Source organism: Oryzias melastigma, linkage group LG20, assembly GCF_002922805.2.
Source record: "Oryzias melastigma strain HK-1 linkage group LG20, ASM292280v2, whole genome shotgun sequence".
NCBI lineage: Eukaryota > Metazoa > Chordata > Actinopteri > Beloniformes > Adrianichthyidae > Oryzias > Oryzias melastigma.
This window is the reverse complement of record NC_050531.1, coordinates 12,077,912-12,100,229: the sequence shown is the minus strand read 5'-3', so window position 1 is coordinate 12,100,229 and position 22,318 is coordinate 12,077,912. Positions and strand designations below refer to the sequence as shown.

Here is a 22,318-nt window from a genome sequence, read left to right as displayed (position 1 = left end):
GCAGTCGTCAGCCTCCTGCTGCTTCTCCTGCTGGGATCACTATCTGTGGATAAGCTGCTTACGCATGCCTGCACTGCCTCACCATCCATCCTTCTCTGCTCCACGTCCACTCCTGTCACGGGAGGAGGGGGCACTGGAAACAACCCCCCAAAGGACACATGCGAATAGCTGTCGAGCTCCAACTTTTTTTAACAAAGTGTTTTGTTCTCAAGGATCATTTTAAATACTGTGATCCTGCAAAAGAAAGTACCAGAGCTGAACGGTTACATTTTTATTTTGACACAAACAAAACTTTCGTATCTTAAAATGTCAAATTTCTCAGAGTGATTAGGACATTTACTACACTCAAATGTTGAAAAAAAAACTGATTGTACAGAAAAATATAAAAACTAACTGGAAATTCTGAGCAGCATTACTATAGGAAACAGCTGTTGCTAGTTGTAAGCATAAGAGCTTCTTTGTACTTTTTTGCTTCTCTTTAAGTGCAGAAAAAAAGATTTATGTTCAAAACATGAGTAGGTAAAACCTGTAAACTTGTAAATTACATTTTTTCTAACTTCCAGAACCCTCTATATCTAAAAAAGTGTAGCTGAAATGATTCCAGGAACCTTCATTTTTCAGAAGGGCATCTTTGGATCTACATTTATTCTCATCTCTGGGTCTTTGTCCATCATTTCTAGCTTCCTTTAAACTCCCTCCTGAGCCATTCGATACTCAAAAACGCTCCCCCTCTCAGGAAAGCTCTCGTTCAACCGCCTTCGTTTACTCTGAGGTTTACTGCTTGCATCCTCTGTCCCGTAGCCGCCTCCTCCAGGGGTGTAGAGGCAGAACATGTCCTGCAGGGGGAGACAGATACACATAGATAATTTTTACAGTTTCATGTAGCATCAAATGTTTTTTAAATCCATAAAATGTTATTATAAAAATATTTTTTTCAGAGAAACTCAGTCTCACCCCTGGTTGAAGGGAAACACTGGTCTTGCCTCCCAGGTTGAGGACCCGCCCATCGTTTCTGTGGAGCAGGTTGAGCCCTGCCGCTCCAGCCTCCCCGCCTGACCGCCACAGAAGGCGACAAAAGGAAGCAGCATTAAGTCAGAGGAAGTGGAGTACATTTTTCTTGAGGTTTCTGAATTTACCCTTGAGGCCGTAAGGCCGAGTGGCTCTCCTCTCGGTCAGCACTGACAGAACGACAGGTTTCCTAAACAGAAGCTTTCGAATCACGCCGTCGCCCCCGCGGTACTTCCCTGCTCCCCCGGAGTCAGGTCGCAAGGAGAAGTGCTCCAGAATCACAGGATACCTGGACGACAGCAGACATAAAAACATCACATTAGAAATTTCAAACTAGTATGTTTAACTTCCACTTCTAAATTCAACTACCTCTTCTCTAGAATCTCTGGATCAGTAATGCGAGTGTTGGTCATGTGACTGTGTACTCCACTCCGCCCATTCCAGCTAGGCCCCGCCCCAGCTCCGCCAGCAACCGTCTCGTAATAACCGACTTTTTCACTGCCGAATGAAATATTGTTCATGCAGCCCTGATGGGATCAACACACATCTGCAGTCAGCACACTTCATTTATGCAAAGTTTTAGCACGTACACCAGGAAGTGACTTCTTACCTGTGAGGCCGAGCACACCTCAAATGCCTTAAAGATGACATCAACCACTCTCTGAGATGTGAGGACGTTTCCGCCAACCACAGCTGCATTCTGGGATGGCTGGAGGATGGAGCCAGAGGGGATGACAACACTGATTGGGGCAAGGCAACCCTGCAGAAAAAAGGATTTTAAAAATGGCACAGACCTTTTTTTGTGTGTGTTCTTGGTTCTCCAAACTTTCTCAAAAATGACGATGAAGAAAGCAAATAAATCCCGTACGACCATCACCTGATTGAGGGGAATGTCCTGGCCGACCATGCAGCGCAGACAGTAGATGAGAGCGGACAGGGTGATGGCTCTTGGGGCGTTGCAGTTCCCCCACACTTCCGTCCCCGTCCCTGTAAAGTCAAACACTGCACTGCCCTGAAATGAAGGTCATGTAGAAGTTTCCAGATTAGGAGATTTTGTAGTTCAGTTTAATCCCAAATGATCCAAATTACAGCAATCTGGCATCAGTTTTCCCACCTCCTCTTCATTTATTTGGACCCGCAGCCTGATGGCTGTTCCATCATCCATAAAATCTTCGGCTTCCACCTCCAAACCGCCGGTCTGCTGCTTCCAGTGGCGGGCGAAATCTCTCAGCATGTCCCTCACTGCCAACTCAGCGTTACTCTAAAACACAAATGTGTAGCTCCAATACAAAACCAATTAAAAAAACAACAAAAAAACAATTTAAAACTTACCTGGATATAGCCCATGTAAGCCTGAACCACAGCAAGCCCATATGTGTCAATCAACTCCCCCACCAGCTGGCTGCCCCTCTGATTGGCCGCCACCTGAGCCCGGAGGTCTGATAGGTTGTCATGGAGATTACGAGTCCCAGAGCAGCCTGGGTACTGAGCCGGAGCCATGAGAGCTTCAGTCACAGCTGATATAGGGAGAAAGGGGAAGAGGACAGAGGAAAACAGGAAAACAGGAGCAGATAAGACATTAGAGGGCACAAATGTTAGAAAAGACAGTTTTCTTTATTTTGGAAATTTGAAAAAGGGAAATCAAAATAGGTTTAAAAAGTTAAAATTCAAACCTTCAAACTGTAAAAGAATTTTATCGCATAAAAGATTTTTCCTGAACTTTTTTGGAAGTTTGATGATTTTTTAAAGTAAAAAAAATCTGTTGTTTGATGTATAGCTTTTATTTTTATAGCTTTCACTGTTGGAATGCCCTTTTCCATGAAATGACTAAAACAAAATATCCACAAAATATGTTTTACAGCACAAACAATAACTCTAATTTGATGTTCAGTGGTCTATGGTTGCCCAATTCTTCCTCTTTTTGTTTTAAAGGGAAAAAGTGCAAATATCAGACACTCGCTCGGTGACTCCCATGATATAAGATGACAAAATGAACTACATTTTAAATTGTTGTAAAAAGGGAAGCTCTCTAAAGGTTGTCTTTCTGAATAAACTATTAAAAATGAAAAATGTTTCTCTCAAAAATGAAGATTAGAGACCAACCTTGATAAAAAATGTGTTTTTAACATGTTCTTGTAGCCTTTTTCTGATGATGGAGGACATGTATTAAGAATAACAAGCTTGAAATAGTACTTTTGAGTATTTTTTTAGTAATTTTTTTGTAAATGAAAAAATTGAGTTAGAAAAGAGCTCATTTGTGACGTAGAACATATGATGGGTTGCTCCAAGGTAACGGTCCCTCCCACAACTCAGAGCCAAATTTATAATGAACAACTAGTGCCAAAACTATGATCTAGAAAATGACAGTTTTTCTTCATTTTTATTTTGGCTAATCATAATCAAAACACCACTTTGAAAACAGATCAAAAGATGATAAAAGTGAGACTTTAATTTAAATGCTAACACCAGTCTTTTCTTAGAGACATTTTTGTTTACCTTCTTCCTGAAAAACCCCTCCTGTAACAAGCTTAAAGGAAATGAAGACTGCACCCTCCTGCTGGAGGGAATTGGAGTGGGGGGGCATGGATCCTGGAGTGATGCCTCCTATATCGGCATGATGTCCTCTGCTGGCTACGAAGAACACGGGACTGCTCACTCCTGCCCTGAACACCTGAGAGGAGAAGAACCAGGACGGCAGTCAAGAATGGATGAGAGTCCAGGAAAAACTGAAAAGTTAAAGATAGCTCACTGGAGTGATGACAGTTAGGTCTGGGAGGTGGCTGCCACCAGCACATGGGTGGTTACTCAGGATTACATCTCCTTCACTCAGCTTGTTCCCCTGTGCTCTGAGCTGCAAAGAGCAGACACTATTTTAATGCATCTTCTCCACCAGCACTATTAGGAAACACGTCTTCCTCACCTGGTACTGGACAGTTTCCTGCATGGCCCCCAGGTGAACAGGTATGTGCGGGGCGTTGGAGACTAGACCTCCATCCGGTCCAAACACGGCACAGGAGAAGTCAAGGCGCTCCTTGATGTTTGTGGAGATGGAAGTTCTTTGGAGTACTCTTCCCATCTGCTCTGTGATGGATGCCAGAATGTTATCACAGAACACCCAAAGTTTTTCTTCCCTTCCACCTTAAATCCTTTTTTTTCACTCTAAAGCAGCATACCAGCTATGCTCATGAAGCGGTGGGAGAAGATGGAGAGCTGCACCGTGTTGAGCTCAGTGCCAAGGATGCAGTGAGGATCTGAGCCTACGGTCATGCAAACGTCGCCCCCTTCTGTCAGATGGGCCTCACAGCACGGCTCCACAAGGATGGTGCTGCAACAGGTGATAATCACAATTCCACCTTAACAGATCAAAGTCAGAGCAAAATCTGTCTAAAAGCTCCAAGAAATTTTCAAAAATGCTAATTATTTATCAGGTAGCAGCAGCGACCTAAACCTGCCTGTTTTTGTCAATGATGATGGCGGGTCCCTGGATGCTTTGACCAAATGGAAGCTCCTCCCACAAATACACACTAGTGTCCTGGTAACCTCCTTCAAAGTAACACTTGGTCTTCTGCAGACAAAGATAAGGACATAAAAAATATAATTTCTGTTCTGGACTAAAATAAAAGAATAAATCAAATAAAAATTAAAGGATGTGATATAATTTACTGCGACAGCTTTGACTTGTTTCTGTCCCATCTTTGGTTTGTACACTGATTTAATTCCAGATTTCCCACAACCCCTCACTCTGATGTCATCCACCATGATGGGTCTGTCCGGAATGGTGAATCCAAATTCTTTGAGATAACTAAAAAAATTAACATTAAAGTTAACCAAAAATTACACAAACAAAAAACTGGCTCTTTCAATATGCTAACCGCTTGGTGAAGGCACTGCGGAAATCTCCAGATCGACAAGACTGGGCGTTACTGGGATAACCAGCAGCGGTAACCATGAGGGCACAGTCGGTGCCTTCGTATCGCAGGTGGAGGAAAACTTCTGTGGTTATCTGATCACTGAGGAGGAAAAAATACATAAAATCAAGCATCTAGACTCAAAAACATAAAACAAACTTTGCTATAATACTGCTGAGAAAAAAAGTGTTATTCTAATTGAATGATGTTAATAAAACACAAAGGAATGGCAAGTTTGAATATATTTTGGGGCAGGTGGAATGTTTTAGGTTATTGATTGTCTTTAAATACACACAAAATCTCAACACTATTCTGTTATTGATGGGTGAATATTGGACAACAGTTTTTTAAAGAACCTCTTAAGTGAGGTGGATGATAAATGCTGCTTATCAACAGAATATTTGCTAATCTAAGGGTAATGTTCATTTCTTCGAGATTTTTCAACATCTTTTTTACTGACCTCTTAAAGCCTCGTGCACAGAGTGTGTCGTGACAGCGTTTGGACAGTTGCTCCATCCTCCGGTCGAGCTCGCTGAAGGACTCCTGCGTGTACTGCAGCGAGCACGGCTCCTGCACCTCCTCTACAACATCTGCCAGAGCCAGGCCGTACGCCGACAGGACGCCGCTGTACCTGAAACCCGCACAGAGAGTCACCGTGCAGTCGCAACGTTTTCCAGAGCACACTTCAATGTCCTTACATGTGGATAAAGACCGTCTTCATCCCCAAGGATCTAGCAATCGCACATGCGTGTTGACCGCCAGCTCCACCAAAACAGGCCAGCACGTGCTGGGATGTGTCGTGACCTTTGGCCTAATCACAGACATTTCTTTCATTGAATTTACAATTTAATATGAAACAGGAGAAACACGTTATTGTATTTATATAGTACCTGTGTCAGAGCCCTGATGGGTCGACACATGGCTTCGTTAGCAACACGAATGAATCCCATAGCAACTTCCTCCACGCTCATTTTGGTTTGGCTCTTGTCTGACAAACTGTGGTGAGAGTTTGTGTCGCCATTCGCATTAACCTAAACATAAAATGAGAAGTATTAATATAATAAAAAATACTTAAATGCTTAAAAAGTTGAAGCATGCTCAAACAAAAGAAAAAAAAATAAAAGAATGAAAAGGTCCTTGAAAAAAAAATTGGCAAAAGAAAATAATGATGTCTAAAAGAATTAAATATTAGGTAAAGTTTGCAAAAGAAAGACTAGAAAAATAAACAATGGCTAAAAATGTTTTACAAAAGCTTGTATTTTTTAACGTTAAAGTAAATGACTGATTTTAAATTATTCACCTAACAAGTAAATATTTAAAAAAAACCCACAAGAACTTGAAAAATTGAGTTCGAGTAAGATAGCCCAGAGTTCTTTAACTGTTTAAAGTTTGTATAATCATTCTAGATGAAGATGCATGAAGTTCTTTCTTAGCTCTCAACACTCAATTCAGCTTAAAATTCATAAACCATATAGGAGAAAAAGCACAAACTCGTCTCTTCAAATCTAGACATTTTGATATCAGAAGTCACAAAAGATAAAAGCATAAAAGAGCTTTAAAATAATAAAATAAAATGTACAGAAGAATCAGATCTTAAATGATTTTCAGCATCACAATGAATGAATCTGAATAAAGTGCTGGTACTTGTGATTGGTTAGAAGCCAGGAAGGCGTTAATCTCCTCAGTCATGTTGTGGAAATGTTTCATGGTCTCCTCCAAGGACAGAGGCTCGTCTTCTCCGGGCCCAAAGATTTTGGGGAAAAATGAAGGAAGGAGGCGACCCAAAGCTAAGTTAGCATCCGTCACAGTCAGGGGGCCACCTTCAAAAAACCCAAAACTGAATCAAAATGCAATATTTTCATTTCAATTCAGATTAGTTTTTGTTATTTTTTGTAATGCATTTATATTTTCTCAGAAACAGAATTTTAAAAAGATAAAAAAACTAGATTTTACTGACAAAAAAGGAAAAATATATCAATTTTAAATGTTAAAGCAAGTTAAAAATTTAGAAACAAAGAAACTATTTTAACATTTATGTACATTAAATGACTGGTTGTAAAGATGGCAAAACAACATATTTAAATGAGGAATAATAGAAACAGTGTCAAACAAATTCTAAAAAAAAAATAAAATAAAATAAAAAAATTGGTCAATGTAAAAACAAGAAGTGTCACCTTTCCTGTAGCATGCTGGGCCTGGGTGTGCTCCTGCAGACTCTGGTCCAACTACAAACATCCCTGATCTATTACAAAAAAGATAAAGACATAACGAGGAGTAAGAGGCAACAGCATTGTGAGCCTCACATCACATGACTGCCTCTTTGCCCTTCTTTTTTTGTTATAAATTTATATAGTAAATGATACAAGTGATGCCTTTTATACAGTAGAGGCAAAGGTCAATAAAAACAAGAAACTAATAAAGTAAATTGCAACTTTATTTGCCAGTTTTCTAAGAAAAAAAAACTAAACTCATCTTGATGTGGAAAATATATATATTTGTACCTAAAAAATAGTCTGGAGCCTCCTCCTGCAGCCACAGTGTTGATGTCGAGCTGCGGGGCTTGCAGGGTGACCCCGGCTGTGGTGGCCTCAAACACGTGTTCATACTGGCCTGCATAGCGACTCACATCAGTGGATGTTCCTGCAGGAGACAGAGGGAGGTGGAAGAGACATGTTTCCGCAGATGTTTCAGGGTTTATCAACAGCAGGTCAGGTCAGATTCCTGAACCTGCTCCTGCTGGAACATTCTTTCTGCTCACAGAGAGTCGCTCGTCTCCACAGTTTCATGCTCAGCATTATGAATATGAGGCTTACCACCCATGTCAAAGCCAATCACAGGCTTTTTCTCCATTTGGTTGTACGATGTGATGGCGTAACCCACAACCCCTCCTGCTGGCCCGGACAGAACGGCTCTGGAACCACAGAACTGCTCCATGGGAGTCAGACCTCCATCAGACTGCATGAACAAGACGTCCACATCCTGACAACACAAAGGGACAGATGTAAGTCTTCGGGTTCCAATCGAGGAAGTCAACGTTTGGACCCACCTTAAGGGCACCCTTGAAGCCTGCAGTGAAGCCTTTTAAGTACTGGTGGATTTTGGGGGTGAGGTAAGCATCTGCACACACCGTGTAGCCACGAGGGACTGCCCGCACCATCGGCATGATCTCACTGGACAGGGACACCTGCGTGAAGCCCAGCCGGCGAGCCAGAGAGCCCACTGCTTTCTCATGATCAGACCAGCTGAAACACAGAAAGGAGAGCGTGACAACTCCTGGACAGTGTTATCTGTCTAAAAGGATAACAGACACTCTTTCAAGGATTTTAAGTAAAAATAAAACAATATATTGTTACTAGAGTGCAGATATGTGAGGTTTTCGACTGATATCAAAAGCTGAAACTGGGATTTTATCAAAATGAGGAATTCTTGGTGCGCTGACGTGTAGGAATGCAACAGAAGAACAGCCAGACTGCTGATGCCACGCGAAAAAACTCCTCTCAGGTCTTTTTCCACTTGCTCCAAATCCAGCTCCCTCCACACCTCTAGAGAGTCGCCTGTGCTGCCTGAGAAACATAATTTTAATGAAGATTAAAAAACACTCAAACTCAAAACAAAAATACAAATTTTCTGTCACTTTTGAGAGATTTCAAAGCATTTTTTTTCTTAAAAACCTCTTAATTTAGGCAGATAATAAATTATTCGTAAAATGGTACAATCATAATCATCCTTAGAAATTTTTTGGGGGAAAAAGATTCATTGCTTTAGCTTCTCTTGCCAGTTGGTTATCCTTTGCTTTCATTTTTACTCCCTAGTTTAAAAAAAGCTTGATTTCTACTAAACGACTTGTAAAACAGAACACTCATAATTCAAGGAAGGCCTTGGGTAAATATGTTTTAGTAGTGATTCCATTAAGAAAAGCCCAGAAAAAAATGATGCTTAGAATACACTTTTATTATTTATTAGTATTATTTTGTACAAAAATAAGTAACTCTTCCTCTACTACCTGTTTCTAACATGTTCTTGCTAATCCTAAGTTTCTTTTTTTATGATATAGTTCCTTTATTGCAAGTTATTTGAGTTATAAACTGACCAATCAGATGCTTCCATTAACTGGGAAGAAAGTTTTCTCACACCTTTTACGACGCGTCTAGTCTCTCTCCTTGGCAGCTGACAGTCATCTTGCCCGAGTACGACTCGTTCATCCACCTCGATGACCTCCTCATACAACACATCCGGCATCGCAACTTCCTGTTCCACAGAAAAACCCGCACAGAGACAAATATTCATAAAATGTTGTTTTATGGCTCATAAATCAAGAATAGTTATTGTTTTTTGTGACTGCTTCACATCACACGTAGCAACATTTCAAAAAGTGAGTTCAAACCTAATTTGTTAATGATATAACCAGTTTGAGGGCAAGCTCCAGGTCCCTGTATCACACTTTGCACTGTGAGCTAATAACTAAACCTGAAGAGACACTTGTGGGATGTAAGCAGGGGGGCGGTTAAGCAGGAATCACAACCACAGCCGGCAAAGAACAACAGCTACAGACCAAATCAAACAGCTTTGGTCTGGCCTGGGTGCCGATGTGCAGCAGGTCCTTGAAGCCCTTTGTGACCAGAAGTGCTGTCCTCTCCCCTTCTCTCTCCAGAAGCGCATTGGTTGCCACTGTAGTGCCCATTCTGATCCAGCCAATCAGAGAAGTGTCCACAGGTTGACTACGAGGGAAAGTCTGCCCCGTCTCCTGAAGAGGAATGCACACAAATATGTGAAAAAATGGGGATGGATGCAAACCTAAAAGGAATTGTGGTAGCTGCATCTCATTATTTCATAGTTATATAGATGCATTACCTTGAGTTAACAAAGACACACTCATGTTACCTCCTCCAAAACTCTGCGGATGCCCTCGGTGGGGGCATCTTTGTAGTTCTGGGGGTCCCTGGACAGCAGCTTCAGGACCCTCTCGCGGCCGTCAGGCAGCCGAGCAAACACGTCCGTGAAGGTGCCACCGCGGTCGATGGCGAAGTCAAACTTCCCTGTAGTCTCAGCCATGATGAGGATGGAGAAAAGCCCAGCTCCTTCGTCAATGATTGGTCAGAAAAACTGAGAGACAGAGGACATAAGTAGAGTTTTTTAAAATATATTTGTTACTTAAAAACTTTGAGGTTAAAAGTGTGCAAAAGGGAATTTAAAAAATATGTTTTCCCACAAACAAACATGAAAATATAATCTGTGGATCAGATTCATCTGATTGAACATAAATTTGCATTCTTAAACTCAACTCAAAAACAGACTTTTAGGGCTCATGAAAATATGCACACAGATGGATCTTGCAGCAGATTACATGCAGCTTCAAAAACACATGTCAGAGAACCCTCTAAACACACTCATACACCCCAGAAAGCGTGGAAAAGTGCAGGGGGAGTTGACTGACAGCTTCGTTCAGCAGACGTGACCTTTACTCTGAAAACCCGGAGGCTTCAAAGCGGCAGCTGCAGATTGTGAAGCATCAAAACATCGACACCGAGACACGAGTTTGATTCTTACCTTGTTGCTGGTTCCGTTTGCTGAGCAGTCTGGTCCTCTTTTTGAAAGACAAACCGACAAAACACGGTTGGATTGTTGTTTCTGTTCTGTACGCAGGTTTGAGCTCCGCCCCTTTCGGGCACCCGTAGATCTTTGCTAACACAAACACAGACGCTCTGTGTAGATATGCTATCATTTTCCTGGAAAGCACAAATGCTTTAGATTTTCTGCTACTAATTTACACATAATCTATAGATAAGCAGTCTGTTAAAAAGAAAAAAAAGATAAACTAGTACATCTTAAGCCCTAAACTAAAATGAAAACAAAAACAAAGCTAAAAAAGAAAGTTGTTTTTGTCTGTCAGACACCAACAATTTGTCGATTTTTACAGATTTATAAAGTACTAAAAATAATGAAAATAATTCAAACACACACAAGCACCATAAATGAATAAATAAATTCTTATCTTTCAATTTTACTAACCCCTCTTTTTCTCTCAATGTGGTACATTCCAATCTGTTTTCATTCTGCTGGGAAGTTTGATGAGGACTATCAAGATTCTGATTTAAAAGCTGAATTTATGCTTATTTTTGCTGTGTGATTGATTTTTTTATATAGGAACAATTGAGTTTAATTTTTATTTTATAGTCTACTGTACAAATGTTACTGAGACACCTTAAAATGAAGATACAACTCAAAAACCACAACAATTGAGCTACACAGTTTTAGAAGCTGAATGGAAAAATACATTTAGAATACTATGCCATATGTGTGTATTTACAAGTTGTGTGCAATCTCTTAGTAGAGGTCACGGGGTTAAAACCTTAAAACAAAATCAGTTCTGTTTCTGCATGAACTCATCTGCCTTTTAGACTGCACTGAAAGGCATTTTGAAAGATCTAATGTGCCCTAAAAAGTAATACAAGTAAAAACAAATAGATGCAAAAATGATATAAAATGCAATTAAAACCAGTTTCCCCCCCAAAAATCAGTTCATACATCACTTTTTACTTGGTTAATTTAAATGCTAAAACCTGAGAACATTATTTAAATTGTTTCAATATATAATGAACAGCACCCATAGACTGGTTGGAATAGTTCAAATATTTTATTTTTTTTAAAGAAGTTATACACAGCAGGTATGACAGTAGGTGAATTTCTTATTAATAGAAATGTCCTGCACCATTATTTTTTGTTTCAGATCATTTATTTTCATGCTAACAATCCCTTAAAAATAAATACCGGTAAATAAAATCCCTTTGTAAAATGTGCTAAATACATTAAGCTGCCTTGTTCATGTATTTTTGACTATTTGTCTTACAAGGGGTCCGTCATTTGAAAATTAACAAAACAAAATCCATATTTTGAAGAGTATTTATTCATTATTAAGGCACACAAATACATCTGCATCAGAGTGCTGACAGTGAAACACAAGTACCAGTGGTTTGTCAGTTCCAGGCAGTAGTGTTGTTGAGAAATCAGACTTCCATTTCCTTTAGGGAGAAGAAACAGTGCATCACTGCATGCCAATAAGAAAATATTTAATGCATAGAAAGCTGTAAGAGGATTCTTTGAAAAAGCTGCATGTGAATTAATGTGGTTTGTCTGTCTGTATCTAACTTCATCAAGGATTAAAAGCTTATTGACAAAAAGTGGTCATCACCTTTGAGTGAAAACATGAACTTCTAGAAAAATTATTTGATATATTTGAAAATTTCTGGACAGCAAAGCAAAAAATAAATAGTGACACTTTGTAAAAGACAGAGGCATGTGGTAGATTCAAACTGCTTTTTTTCTTGAGTATTTCCGAGAAACCCCTTTTTGGTAACAGAACACACCTGCCGTTAGAAAACAACACAAACACACACACACAAATCAAAGCACTCACACAACCTAAACTTTTGTCACATTTTGTAGAAACTTTTGTAACAGTGCTAGAGCTTCTGTGTGCAAATGTAAGGTCACTTCAGCGTCACACGATGTGTCCAGTCTGCGTAGGAAACTATTAAAACAGGAACACTGTAATCTGTGTAGCTACATCTGCAGTGCAAACGTGAAGAAAAAAAAGGCACCATTCAAAGGTAATTATCCTCTGTAAATACTGTTCATGATTACGGTCAGTTAGGTCAATATAGACTGCACGTTGTACACAGAAAACTATTCCTGCTCAAAGAAACAAGTGATGGTTATTGAAATATAACAGGCAGGTAGAAATGTCTTCATTAAACGGGACATATTAGATTACAAACACATCAGGTAAAAGTGAATAGTTCTTTCACTGTTTCACATCGACTTTGAGCAAATTCAAGTTCAGTCTTCGAGTTCCTCTGATATTTTGGTTTGTTCACACGCTCAGTGGCAGTTCTGGCATTTGGGATGACACTTCTGATTGTTGACGTTGCACCGGCATCCTCCGCTTGTGTCTCCGGGGCCCTTTAGGCAAAAACTAAACGTGAGTTTCAGGGCAATAGCTTAAGACTGGAGGTAGGTGGTAAAGACGTTTTACCTTCGGCCCCCACCGAGGCCCCCTGGTTACCCAGCAGATCTCAATGTGGCAGACAGTGCAGCGCAGCCAGTCGCATCCGTCCCTCTTCTGCACGATGATGCCGCACTGAGGACAGTACATGGCCTCGCCTGACTGCACAAGGGTCTGTTTGGAAGAACAGAGAGAACAGAAGCTGAGAACTCATTGTGATACAATTTTTAGCTCAAATAAAAAAAATGTAGTTTTCTAGGACATAGTTTCTGCAGAGCAACAATAGTTATTTAGAATTTCGCCTCAAAGTAAGCCCGCTCCTACTTCCCATCATCCATCTGTTTCTCTCACTAGCTTATAGGCAACCTTACATTACCAGCGCAACAAAAATGGCGACCAATTTTGGAGCTATTCATTTTGAGCTATATGTCATAAAGAATAAAGAAATACTCAGAAATGCACTTTTAATCATATTTTTTTATTTATGTCATCCATCATTAGAAAAATGCCACAAGATCATGTAAAAAAAAACACAATTTTCTTAAACTGTTCAGCTTCCTCATAGCTCACCTTCAGCAGATGTGTTGTTCTCCTAGCAGCAGAGTCATTTATAGCCCGAACTGCAAGGTCATCCTGGTATTGTTTACAGTTCATTCCTTCATGGATAGCCTGTCAGAAAAAAAATTTATGATTTAAAGTTCCCGTATGACAATTTAAAAAGAAAAAAAAAACATTCCCAGTAGTGTTTTTATTATTATGAAGTTTTTAACCAAAATCCCACAAACTAAATGTCTTAAAAAGCCATTTTTCATGTTGGTCTGAAGTCTCTGTTTCAAAAATATCCTCTGAGGGGGCGTGGCTTTTGGTGCATAATGGAGCAGCTCCGTCCCGGTTTGATTGACAGCAATTTAAAAGGAGAAATACTCAAAATGCTAAAATGAAATGACTGAAAATGCCACACATACATGTTAAAAACTAAAAAAACATGATTTTCATCGGAAGGGGAATTTAAAAGACAATTCAGCCAATAAAAATACAGACCTTGCAAATGAGGCAGTTGTGTTTCTTGCAGACTGGGCAGTGGAAGACATTGACAGTGTCTTCGTACACGCACCACCCCAGACAGTCTGGCGTGGCACAGTGATAGCTGCCCTCGCAGCGGGACTCTGCCACGGAAAGCCCTCTCTGCAGCCAGCGTTCATACTCCTCTGCCGACACCAGCTGTGAAGAGAAAGAGGAGGATGAGGACGGAGAGGGCGACACATCAAGCTGGTTTCTATAACCACTCACCGCTTTGATCTCCCTCTCCTGCAGAACGCCGTCGCAGGAGTATGCATCGTCTCTGTACGGACACGACACCTCGGGCTCCTCGCTCAGCATGATGACAGAGCGTAGACACTCTCTGAGCATATTTTAAATAAAAAAAAAAAAAAGTCAAGATTTTTGCTTTAAAGCAGACCAGCAAAAATGTTAAATCCTGTCCGAACACACCTGCAGAAACAATGGAGACACTCCCGCAGCAGGACACCCTGCCCCGACGGTAAATCCATGTAGCAAATCCTACAATCCACCGGGTCCGGGTTGGGGACCAAATCCTGACCGTCCATCATCACCAGGCGAGCAAAGTTTTCCCTTCGCTCCTTCTCTCTTGCCTAAAGTAGTGTTTTTTTTGGAGTAGGAATGGGATTAAAAATCCATCAAAAAATAATTCTATGACACACTGACACGGTTTTAATTGAGAGGAAAAAAGTTTATTTTTATCTGTTTCACTGAGTTTATACAGTTGCTGTGCAAACAGAGCCGTTACATTCAATTTTGGGGCAACTTTAGTTGCTCGCAAATTCATAAAAGAAAAAAAAAAAACAGTTGATGTAAGAAATCCACAGTGTTTAATATCTATCATGATGATCATAATCTCTATGATCAAAAATATAAACCCTGGCCAAACAAACAGTCTTCAATCTGACCACTTTCATCTCGTCTGATAATGTCAGCTGATACAGTGCAGCTTCACTTCCCTTAGATAGCAATGCTAGATTATGGACAGACAAGCTCTTTAAATACATTCAACTTCAGCACTGCTGTGACAGAAAAGTATGTCTGGATCTCAAACATGTGGACTGGCACGGCGGTTTGTGAAGCGGATTGTCTGGTGTCGACTGTGTGTGAGTTCAGTAGTTCTGGTCCAGGTTAAACAGCAGTGAGTTGTTTTGAGATCCAGCACTCCTCAGCCTCTCTCTTCTCCCTTTCTCCTTCAACAAAAACAGAGACAGAAGAGAAGAGAGTCAACCGGAGAGTCTGTCACCTCCTAGCCTGAACCAGCCATGTCATCTCCCGACTAAATAAAAAGCTTTCCGAGTGTCGAATAGCATGTGGGATGATGTGCAGCTGGGTGGTGTTTGGGTGTGAGTGGAGGTTTCTACCTGCTGGTACTGCCTGATGGACTCCTTTTCCTGCTGAATCCGTCTGAGCTCCAGAGCGTCGGGCTGGTACCCTCCGGGAACGATGTAGCTCTCAGGACGGTTTGTGCTGCAGATCTCACAGCCTGGACGCGTTGGCTTATTAATGTAAGTGCAAGAGGGACATGACCAACCCTGAAATACAGACTACTGTTAATCTTAAGGGTTTAATGATGATTCAACCAGTTAAACGTCTCAGAGAAAATTTTAAGTTCTTAGTCTTTAATTAGGCTGAAACTTTGGGTTACCTGAGTGGAAGATGTGCTGGGGTTTGACTCATCCTTGAGTGGAGGAATTTCCAGGTTGATGAAGTCCCTAATCTCGCTGACCTTTAGTCGTTCTGGCTCTCCTGAAGAAGATGAGACACAACAATTCTGTATGACCTCATGTCTGATTTGATAGGGAATGTTTACAAGATGAAGAATAATTGAACTTCAAAAGTGTTTATGTTACAGACACTCCAATGGAAATTATGATTTTGGTGTTTTTATTTTATTCTTATAGTATTTTTCTCTGGAGAACATATATTAAAAAATGCCCTTTAAAAAAGCTCTCAGTTGCAACATAGAAGTTGAAATACGCATTATGATGCATCCACTTACAGACAAATAGATACGCCTTAATTTTCCTTATCTGAGCTGCCGTCTGGCTCAAAACTGTCCAGCTGGATAGCTCCGATGTTGCTCGCCATTTTTGCTGTACTGCTAATGTTAGCTAGGGGTTGTGAGGGGCTGTAAACCAGCAGGAGAGAGTGTAAACAAAGAAATGATGGGATTTCGGTGGAGGCTAACTTCCACGCTAAAAGTCCCGCCCACAACTCGGAGGCGAATTTCTAAAGAGCCATTGCTGCTCTGCAGAAATTATGTCAGAAAACAAGTTTTTGATGTTGCCTAAAAACGGCATAAACATAATTAAAAGACCACTGTTCTCACAATAGATCAAAAGATGATGGACTTTAAGATTTGACCTTACATGGTTAGCATGCAATCTCTGAAATGGTGTCATTATTTAACAGAAACAGCAGGGATGCAATAAATGTCAAAATAAATAACACTCTGTGGTCCATTTATTTGTTGAGCATGCTTTAAGTAACAAATATGACAAAATTTTAACATCAGATGCTGAAACGGCCTGTCAGCTGCAGTCACTGTCCTGCTGCTTGACCTAAATTCCAGCTAACTGTAAGCGCTTCATTTATTTAGCCTAAGGATGCTTTTAAACCAGAGCTGCTCGGTTTGAACCAGAGTTTGCTTTAATACAGCGTTCCCCCATTTATCATGGACGTTTTGTTCTAGAAAAAAAAAACAACATATGATAGGTGAATCCTGCAAAGTAGGATTACAGACGTTTCAAGGCTGTAAAACCCCTTACTCCATATACTTGTCCTGAGACAGACATGAACATTTTTTCACTTTTCTCTTTTATTCAAACTCTCAAAGATCAAACATTCAAAGGAAAAGAAGTCCAGTATTATATAATGAAAGTAAATATCTGATCCTGATCCCAGATTTATGCAAATGTAGCAAATGGACAAGATTCTGAGACATGAGAAAATGTAAAATCTCCGTTTTTAAAATAATGTGAGCTATGTTTGCCACACCGTCAAACTGATGTATTTTGCAACAAGAAAATTGAAAAGCAGTGAAATATTCTTAATTTATGAAACTATCAGTCCAGTAATTGCAATTTTTTAGTGAATGAAAGTGAAGCTTTGCCGATGTCACTCTTACCGGTCTTGCTGCTGCTGCGGAGTCTGGAAGGAAGCGTGGAGAACGAAGCCCTGTCCCGAGATGAGAGGCCGTTTGTGGAGGCTACAGGGAGCTGAGGGTTTTGAAACGACAGGGGAGGGCTGCGGAGCAGGGCGCTCTCCTGGTCCTGCTGCAGCGCTTGAAGGGTCAGGCGAGCGTGACGAGCTGATAAGAGGTACAAGAAGGCCGTGTCTCCGTCCTGACGGATCCCATAAGAAGCCAAAGACCGCTTGTCGGTGCACAAGCACTGGCCGATGACCCAGCGTTGAACCCGAGGGTGAAAGCCGTACTCCAGAAACATCTGGAAAAGATGGAAAACACATCAACATTTAGAATAAAGAAAAATGATCAGACAGGGACAAAGATGTCTGAAATGTACCTGCTGTTTTAACGATTCAGTAGTCATGTGAGGGAAGACTTTCACGGTGATGCAGCAGGAAGACGATGAATCCTCCACCACAACAACCAGACTATTTACAATGAGAAGACCATCAAAACACAGCAGAACACAATGTCAAAAAAATGCATAAAATGACAAAACACATTCCAACCTGATTTCAGCATCTTCATATTTGTCGGCAGTGGGCAGGATCTTCAGTGAGACGTGCTGGCCGGCAAGTCTGGAGGCGAAAACCGAAGCAGACTTGATGTCACCGGCCTCTATGGCTCTGGTCAGCTCTATACAAGCCTCCTCTGATAATCAGATGTAAAACGTAAAAAGAGATGGTCAAACAGGAAAATAAAATAGCAAACTTTTTCTTTTTTTTTTTGGCATACCGGTTTGTTGTAAAGCCAGAGTGTTGTGTGCATGAAGGGCATCTGAAAGGTGATGTGATCCATTTTCCTGAGGTGCAGCTGAGTGGATCAAAGAAGTGAGACATCAAATGGCTGCACAGAGCCATATAATAAAAAATATAAAAGGCCATAAAATAATAAAAATCATGAAAAGAAATAAAGACACACTCTAAAAAAAAGAATGGAATAACTGGGGAATATCTGTCTAAATCCCATAGCTATTAAAAGAGCATTAGATCAGAAATCTATGGTTTTAGATTTAAAATCAATTCATAAAAACCTGTTTTAGATGCTCAAATAATCAGAATCCTGCAGTAATGTGATGACCCCATAAACCAGTTGCTGACCTCTGTGCGCTTCTTTAAGCGAAGACATCACGACAGTAGCCCACTCCTGAGCTTCCTGCTCACAGCGAAAGTTAAAGCTGATGCGGTCATGCGGGGGAGCCGCAAGAATGAGCTCGTGGCACTTTGGTGACTTCACTTCATAGTTTACAGTCTTTAAATCAAACTCAGCGATGGTCTGGAAGATGAGGGAGAAGCAAAAGAGAGAAAAATGAGTCACATGTGAACCAATGTCTTTAAGTAATTTACACACTTAAATAGATTTATTTTTAAATTTGTACATAAATACTGCATGCTGAGGACGGCGAGCACGCCTAGTGCGGAAACTGACTGAAGCATGTTGAATAATTAAAGGCCCATGCATTCATTTATGTGCTCTGGTCACTTTTGCTCACATCAAATCATGTTTTATGGCTCCTCCAAGAAATTCTGTGCAAATTTCTAGTTACAATAAGAGATCATCGCGCCAACAGAAGCACAAAAACTGGTGCGACAAGTTTGACGGAAGAGTTATTTTAGTGATACACCGGACCTGTTTTGACACATTTTTACTTAAAAAAAATAAATTACGTTTAAACTTTTGCAACTTTTTTTTTTTAAGTTTTATACAAATTTGACAAAAAGAAATACACTTAAACTGAAACCATTCAAGCATATAAAAATGGTATCAGATTAGGTATTCTCACATGACATAAGTGTTGTTGACGTATGCTGGGCTGCAAAAATACGTGAGATTTTCAGTTCTCCCTTCTTAAATTGGAGATTAGAACCTTGAAGGATCCCAGAACCAATTATTATCTCTACATAATCACATAGCAAATGAGAAAAAAAAATACATTTTTGATTAAAAAAAAGTGGTGAAAATAACAATTTTGAGATGAAAGATAAAAATTTAGATGTATTGTTTAATTCAATTAGAAGATTTTAGCTTTAATTAATAATAATTAAAAAGGACTACACTCTAATTTAAAAAAAATCCCACTGTGAAACATGGAGGTGGAAGTATCATGGTGTGTTTTGTTGTATTATGGTTGCTTTTGCTGGTGGAACAACACACTTTTGATTCGTTAAAACATTTTTAAAGTTAATATTTAGGACTATTCTGTTAAAAAAGGGTGTTTGTAGGTCCAATCCTAGCGCTGTTTGTTATAATCTAGATTGAACTGGGAGAGTCTGATTGGTGTGACACACCTGATCCAGGTAAAGTCAACAGAAAGGGGGGACTTCTTTATTTAGATCTAGGAGATGTTTTTCCATCAGCTGTTGAGTTAACAACTTTTTAATACTCAAAGGTCGCCCGAGCCCTCACTCAGTGGACTCACCACACTCCGGCCAGTCCCGCTGCTGCTCTGGAGCGACAGTCGGAATTCCCCGGATTTCCCCGGGTCCATGCCGAGCTGCAGGCGGAGTGACTCATCGCCCGCTCCCGGAAGACACAGCGGCCGAATACCAGAATGGCACACCGACACCCGAACCGACATGAGGACGGTTTGGCAGCCGAGTTGAGACTGCGAGGCCTCATGGTGGCCGGGGGGATCGGCGAACTGGTCCGGCGCGTGATCGAGGACGCGAACCCAGCCTCCGGAACTCAACGACATCCTGCCGACAGACTCATGTAGAACACCAACCCGCCTCGGCTGCTTGTTTACCTTCAGTTAGGCTCCCATGTTACGCTCCCGTCACATTCCCTCCATTGTTTCTTATCTCGGCGTCAGCTTTGACAACAGGAAGAAGTGCGCCGCGCCACAACTGTGTGTGTTGATCCACTTCAGAAAAGTAAATATTTCACTTTAGCCCCGGTGCTGGCTTTCTAAAACTCGGTTTCAGCTGTCGTCTTCGTGTTTCCTCGTCTCTCTCGTGACCCCAACACGAATGTTAGGTTGGTAGTTCGATACTACGGCTGAATTTGTTGTTGCGTTTGATTTCACTTCCTTTTGCACATGCGCCGTAAGGACCTGTAATATTTACCAATGCGGCTCCTTTAAATGACGTCACGTGGTAGGAAGTTATTGAACACTTTGTTTTCCACAAACGTTTTCTTTTATTATTATTATTTTAATTTAAGCTATCTTGGATACTAGTATTTGATTTAAGACTAACAAATTAAACTTAAAACATTTTTTTTATAAATAAAAATGTGCTGGGGTGAGTTTGACTTTTGGCCACATGGTGGCAACAGAGCACAGTTGATCTTTTTCATAAGCCATGCCCTTACTGCTGATAAATGTATTAATATGATATTATATATATTTTAAAAGTGCTTAAATAGTGCTCAGATGTTTGATTTGATAGGTGGATAATTGTACAATACAAATACAATACAATACAAAATACAAAATATGTTTTGAGCAAAATTCTTTAGTTACTTTAAACGTGTTATGATTAATCGATTTCTATTCCTACAATCTAATCAGATCGATCTGTCTGAGGCGGAATCAAATCAACCAATACCATTTAAAAATGTTGTTTCAAAATGGGATAAATCTATAGTAGAATTGATATTGAAAGCACCATAACGACTGAGGCCTGGTTGGATTAAGTCATTATTACTGTCTGAGGTGTGGAAACATTTTGAATTTTGCTAAGACATGTGACTATATAGTGTGGTATAATTATCTAATAACGTTCTGTTTATATTATTTTGATGTGGAAAATCAAAAGTGGACTGAACTCTATGAATCTAAAATGATTGCACACATTCAATTTAGTCTGTTTTTTTGGAGGGGGGTTCAACAAAGCAAGAACAGCTATGAAGGCTAATTTTTACTTTTTTCTTTTTTAAAGGTAAATGTAATATAGTTCAGGTTTCTGGATCCATAAAGAAATCAGTCTTCATCGCATCTTCTTTCAAAAACATGTAATATACCCTAATGAGGTGTCAATTGCAAATAGGAGGTACTCTAACTTCTTGTTTTGATGCTACAATCACACCGCCACTTCCAAGGACAAGTCTAGAGCTATGTCCAAATTTCTTTACTACTCACTACATTGTGCATTCACCATTTTGTAGTGCTGCCCGAATCAGCAATTTCAAAACAGAGTGCCCTAGAAATTTACTAGAAGTCTTTGCAAAAAAACAGTGTGCATTGATGCTCATTACATTGGTGAATACACACCACAATGCATTGCTTTGAACAAGTTTTGGAAATAAATGTATTTAAATTTAATTTTTTAACAAACCATCCACATTTTCATCATCAGAACACAGTGAAGTGGTAAAAAGCTGATTAGATTTTCACTTTGTGTCATAATTGCTGTTAAAAAAAATAGCAAGCATGGTGTCAGAATTGCTTTTAAAATCCAGGATACTAGATAGTACTGAACTATTTGGTTTTTTAGCAGTTAGGGATTAGGGTGGGAATTCGGACACTGCCTATGTAAATGCTCGTGAACTGTGGATTCTGAGCTACCGTGCTCAAAGCTACGTACATTTTTAGGACAGTTTTGGGGCGTTCAAAATGCACGGCTACTGAACGTGTGTTAAAAGTTAAACCAGGTTTAAATTTGACCAACTGATTGAAAATTGATAAAAGAGGATACATTAATAATTCCTGTTTAGAGTTAAAGTCCCGTTAGTTGTCATAAGTCTAGGTTAAGGTTGTTCTCTGCATTTGACCCATCCCCTGGGGGAGCAGTGAGCTGTAGACACAGCTGTATTCAAGAACCATTTGGTGGTCCAAACTCACAATCCATCTCTTTAATGCTGAATGTTAGTCAGGGAGGCATTGGGTGGCATTTTTTGTGTCTTTGGTAGGACTTGATCTCACAACCTTCCAGTTTCAGGGTGGATACTCACAGGGCCACTGAGCCCTTTTGGATAGAGCCATGAAAGAAAAAGCCTGAGGCACCACTTTGACATTTCGCTCCAAGCCTCATATAAATGTAGGTGGTGAATATGTGCTTGGAAACATAAGCAAAAGACTAACAAGCAACTTCCTACTTGTCCAGTGGTAAAATGTGCATTCAAGATTGTATGATTAATACATAAGTGAACACATGTTGTATGCATGGTGATTTAATAATTTCCCTAAGGTTGTATTATCAGATAGCAACA

The 22,318-nt window shown here is 40.2% G+C and overlaps 2 protein-coding genes across 4 annotated transcripts; both read right to left on the bottom strand.

Moving 5' to 3' along the window:
• Positions 1-256: 256 nt before the first annotated feature.
• On the bottom strand, positions 257-10,968 carry oplah (5-oxoprolinase, ATP-hydrolysing). 2 transcript variants are annotated; one of them, XM_024280304.2, is made up of 28 exons: positions 10,464-10,968; positions 9,798-10,019; positions 9,469-9,660; positions 9,050-9,164; positions 8,356-8,479; positions 7,963-8,158; positions 7,730-7,895; positions 7,418-7,556; positions 7,091-7,158; positions 6,561-6,736; positions 5,807-5,947; positions 5,615-5,727; positions 5,377-5,547; positions 4,881-5,018; positions 4,672-4,810; positions 4,461-4,573; positions 4,182-4,333; positions 3,929-4,089; positions 3,758-3,859; positions 3,505-3,679; positions 2,341-2,525; positions 2,123-2,269; positions 1,886-2,020; positions 1,619-1,768; positions 1,378-1,535; positions 1,137-1,297; positions 955-1,052; positions 257-836 (listed from the first exon to the last, which is right to left on the bottom strand). In XM_024280304.2, the coding sequence occupies exons 2-28, from the start codon at positions 9,966-9,968 to the stop codon at positions 687-689; spliced, it is 3,936 nt and encodes a 1,311-aa protein (XP_024136072.1). In that variant the 5' UTR covers positions 9,969-10,019; positions 10,464-10,968; the 3' UTR covers positions 257-686. The 2 variants fall into 2 exon arrangements, with proteins under 2 accessions (XP_024136072.1, XP_024136073.1); XM_024280305.2 differs by lacking the exon at positions 10,464-10,968 and having other exon boundaries at positions 9,768-9,907.
• A 1,479-nt stretch (positions 10,969-12,447) lies between these two features.
• On the bottom strand, positions 12,448-20,227 carry shrprbck1r (sharpin and rbck1 related). 2 transcript variants are annotated; one of them, XM_024280363.2, is made up of 14 exons: positions 19,587-20,227; positions 18,268-18,442; positions 17,903-17,980; positions 17,677-17,818; positions 17,505-17,595; positions 17,108-17,426; positions 15,626-15,726; positions 15,342-15,512; positions 14,410-14,570; positions 14,209-14,320; positions 13,960-14,139; positions 13,489-13,587; positions 12,949-13,092; positions 12,448-12,875 (listed from the first exon to the last, which is right to left on the bottom strand). In XM_024280363.2, the coding sequence occupies exons 1-14, from the start codon at positions 19,860-19,862 to the stop codon at positions 12,795-12,797; spliced, it is 2,130 nt and encodes a 709-aa protein (XP_024136131.1). In that variant the 5' UTR covers positions 19,863-20,227; the 3' UTR covers positions 12,448-12,794. The 2 variants fall into 2 exon arrangements, with proteins under 2 accessions (XP_024136131.1, XP_036073392.1); XM_036217499.1 differs by having other exon boundaries at positions 13,960-14,320.
• Between the last annotated feature and the right edge of the window lie 2,091 nt (positions 20,228-22,318).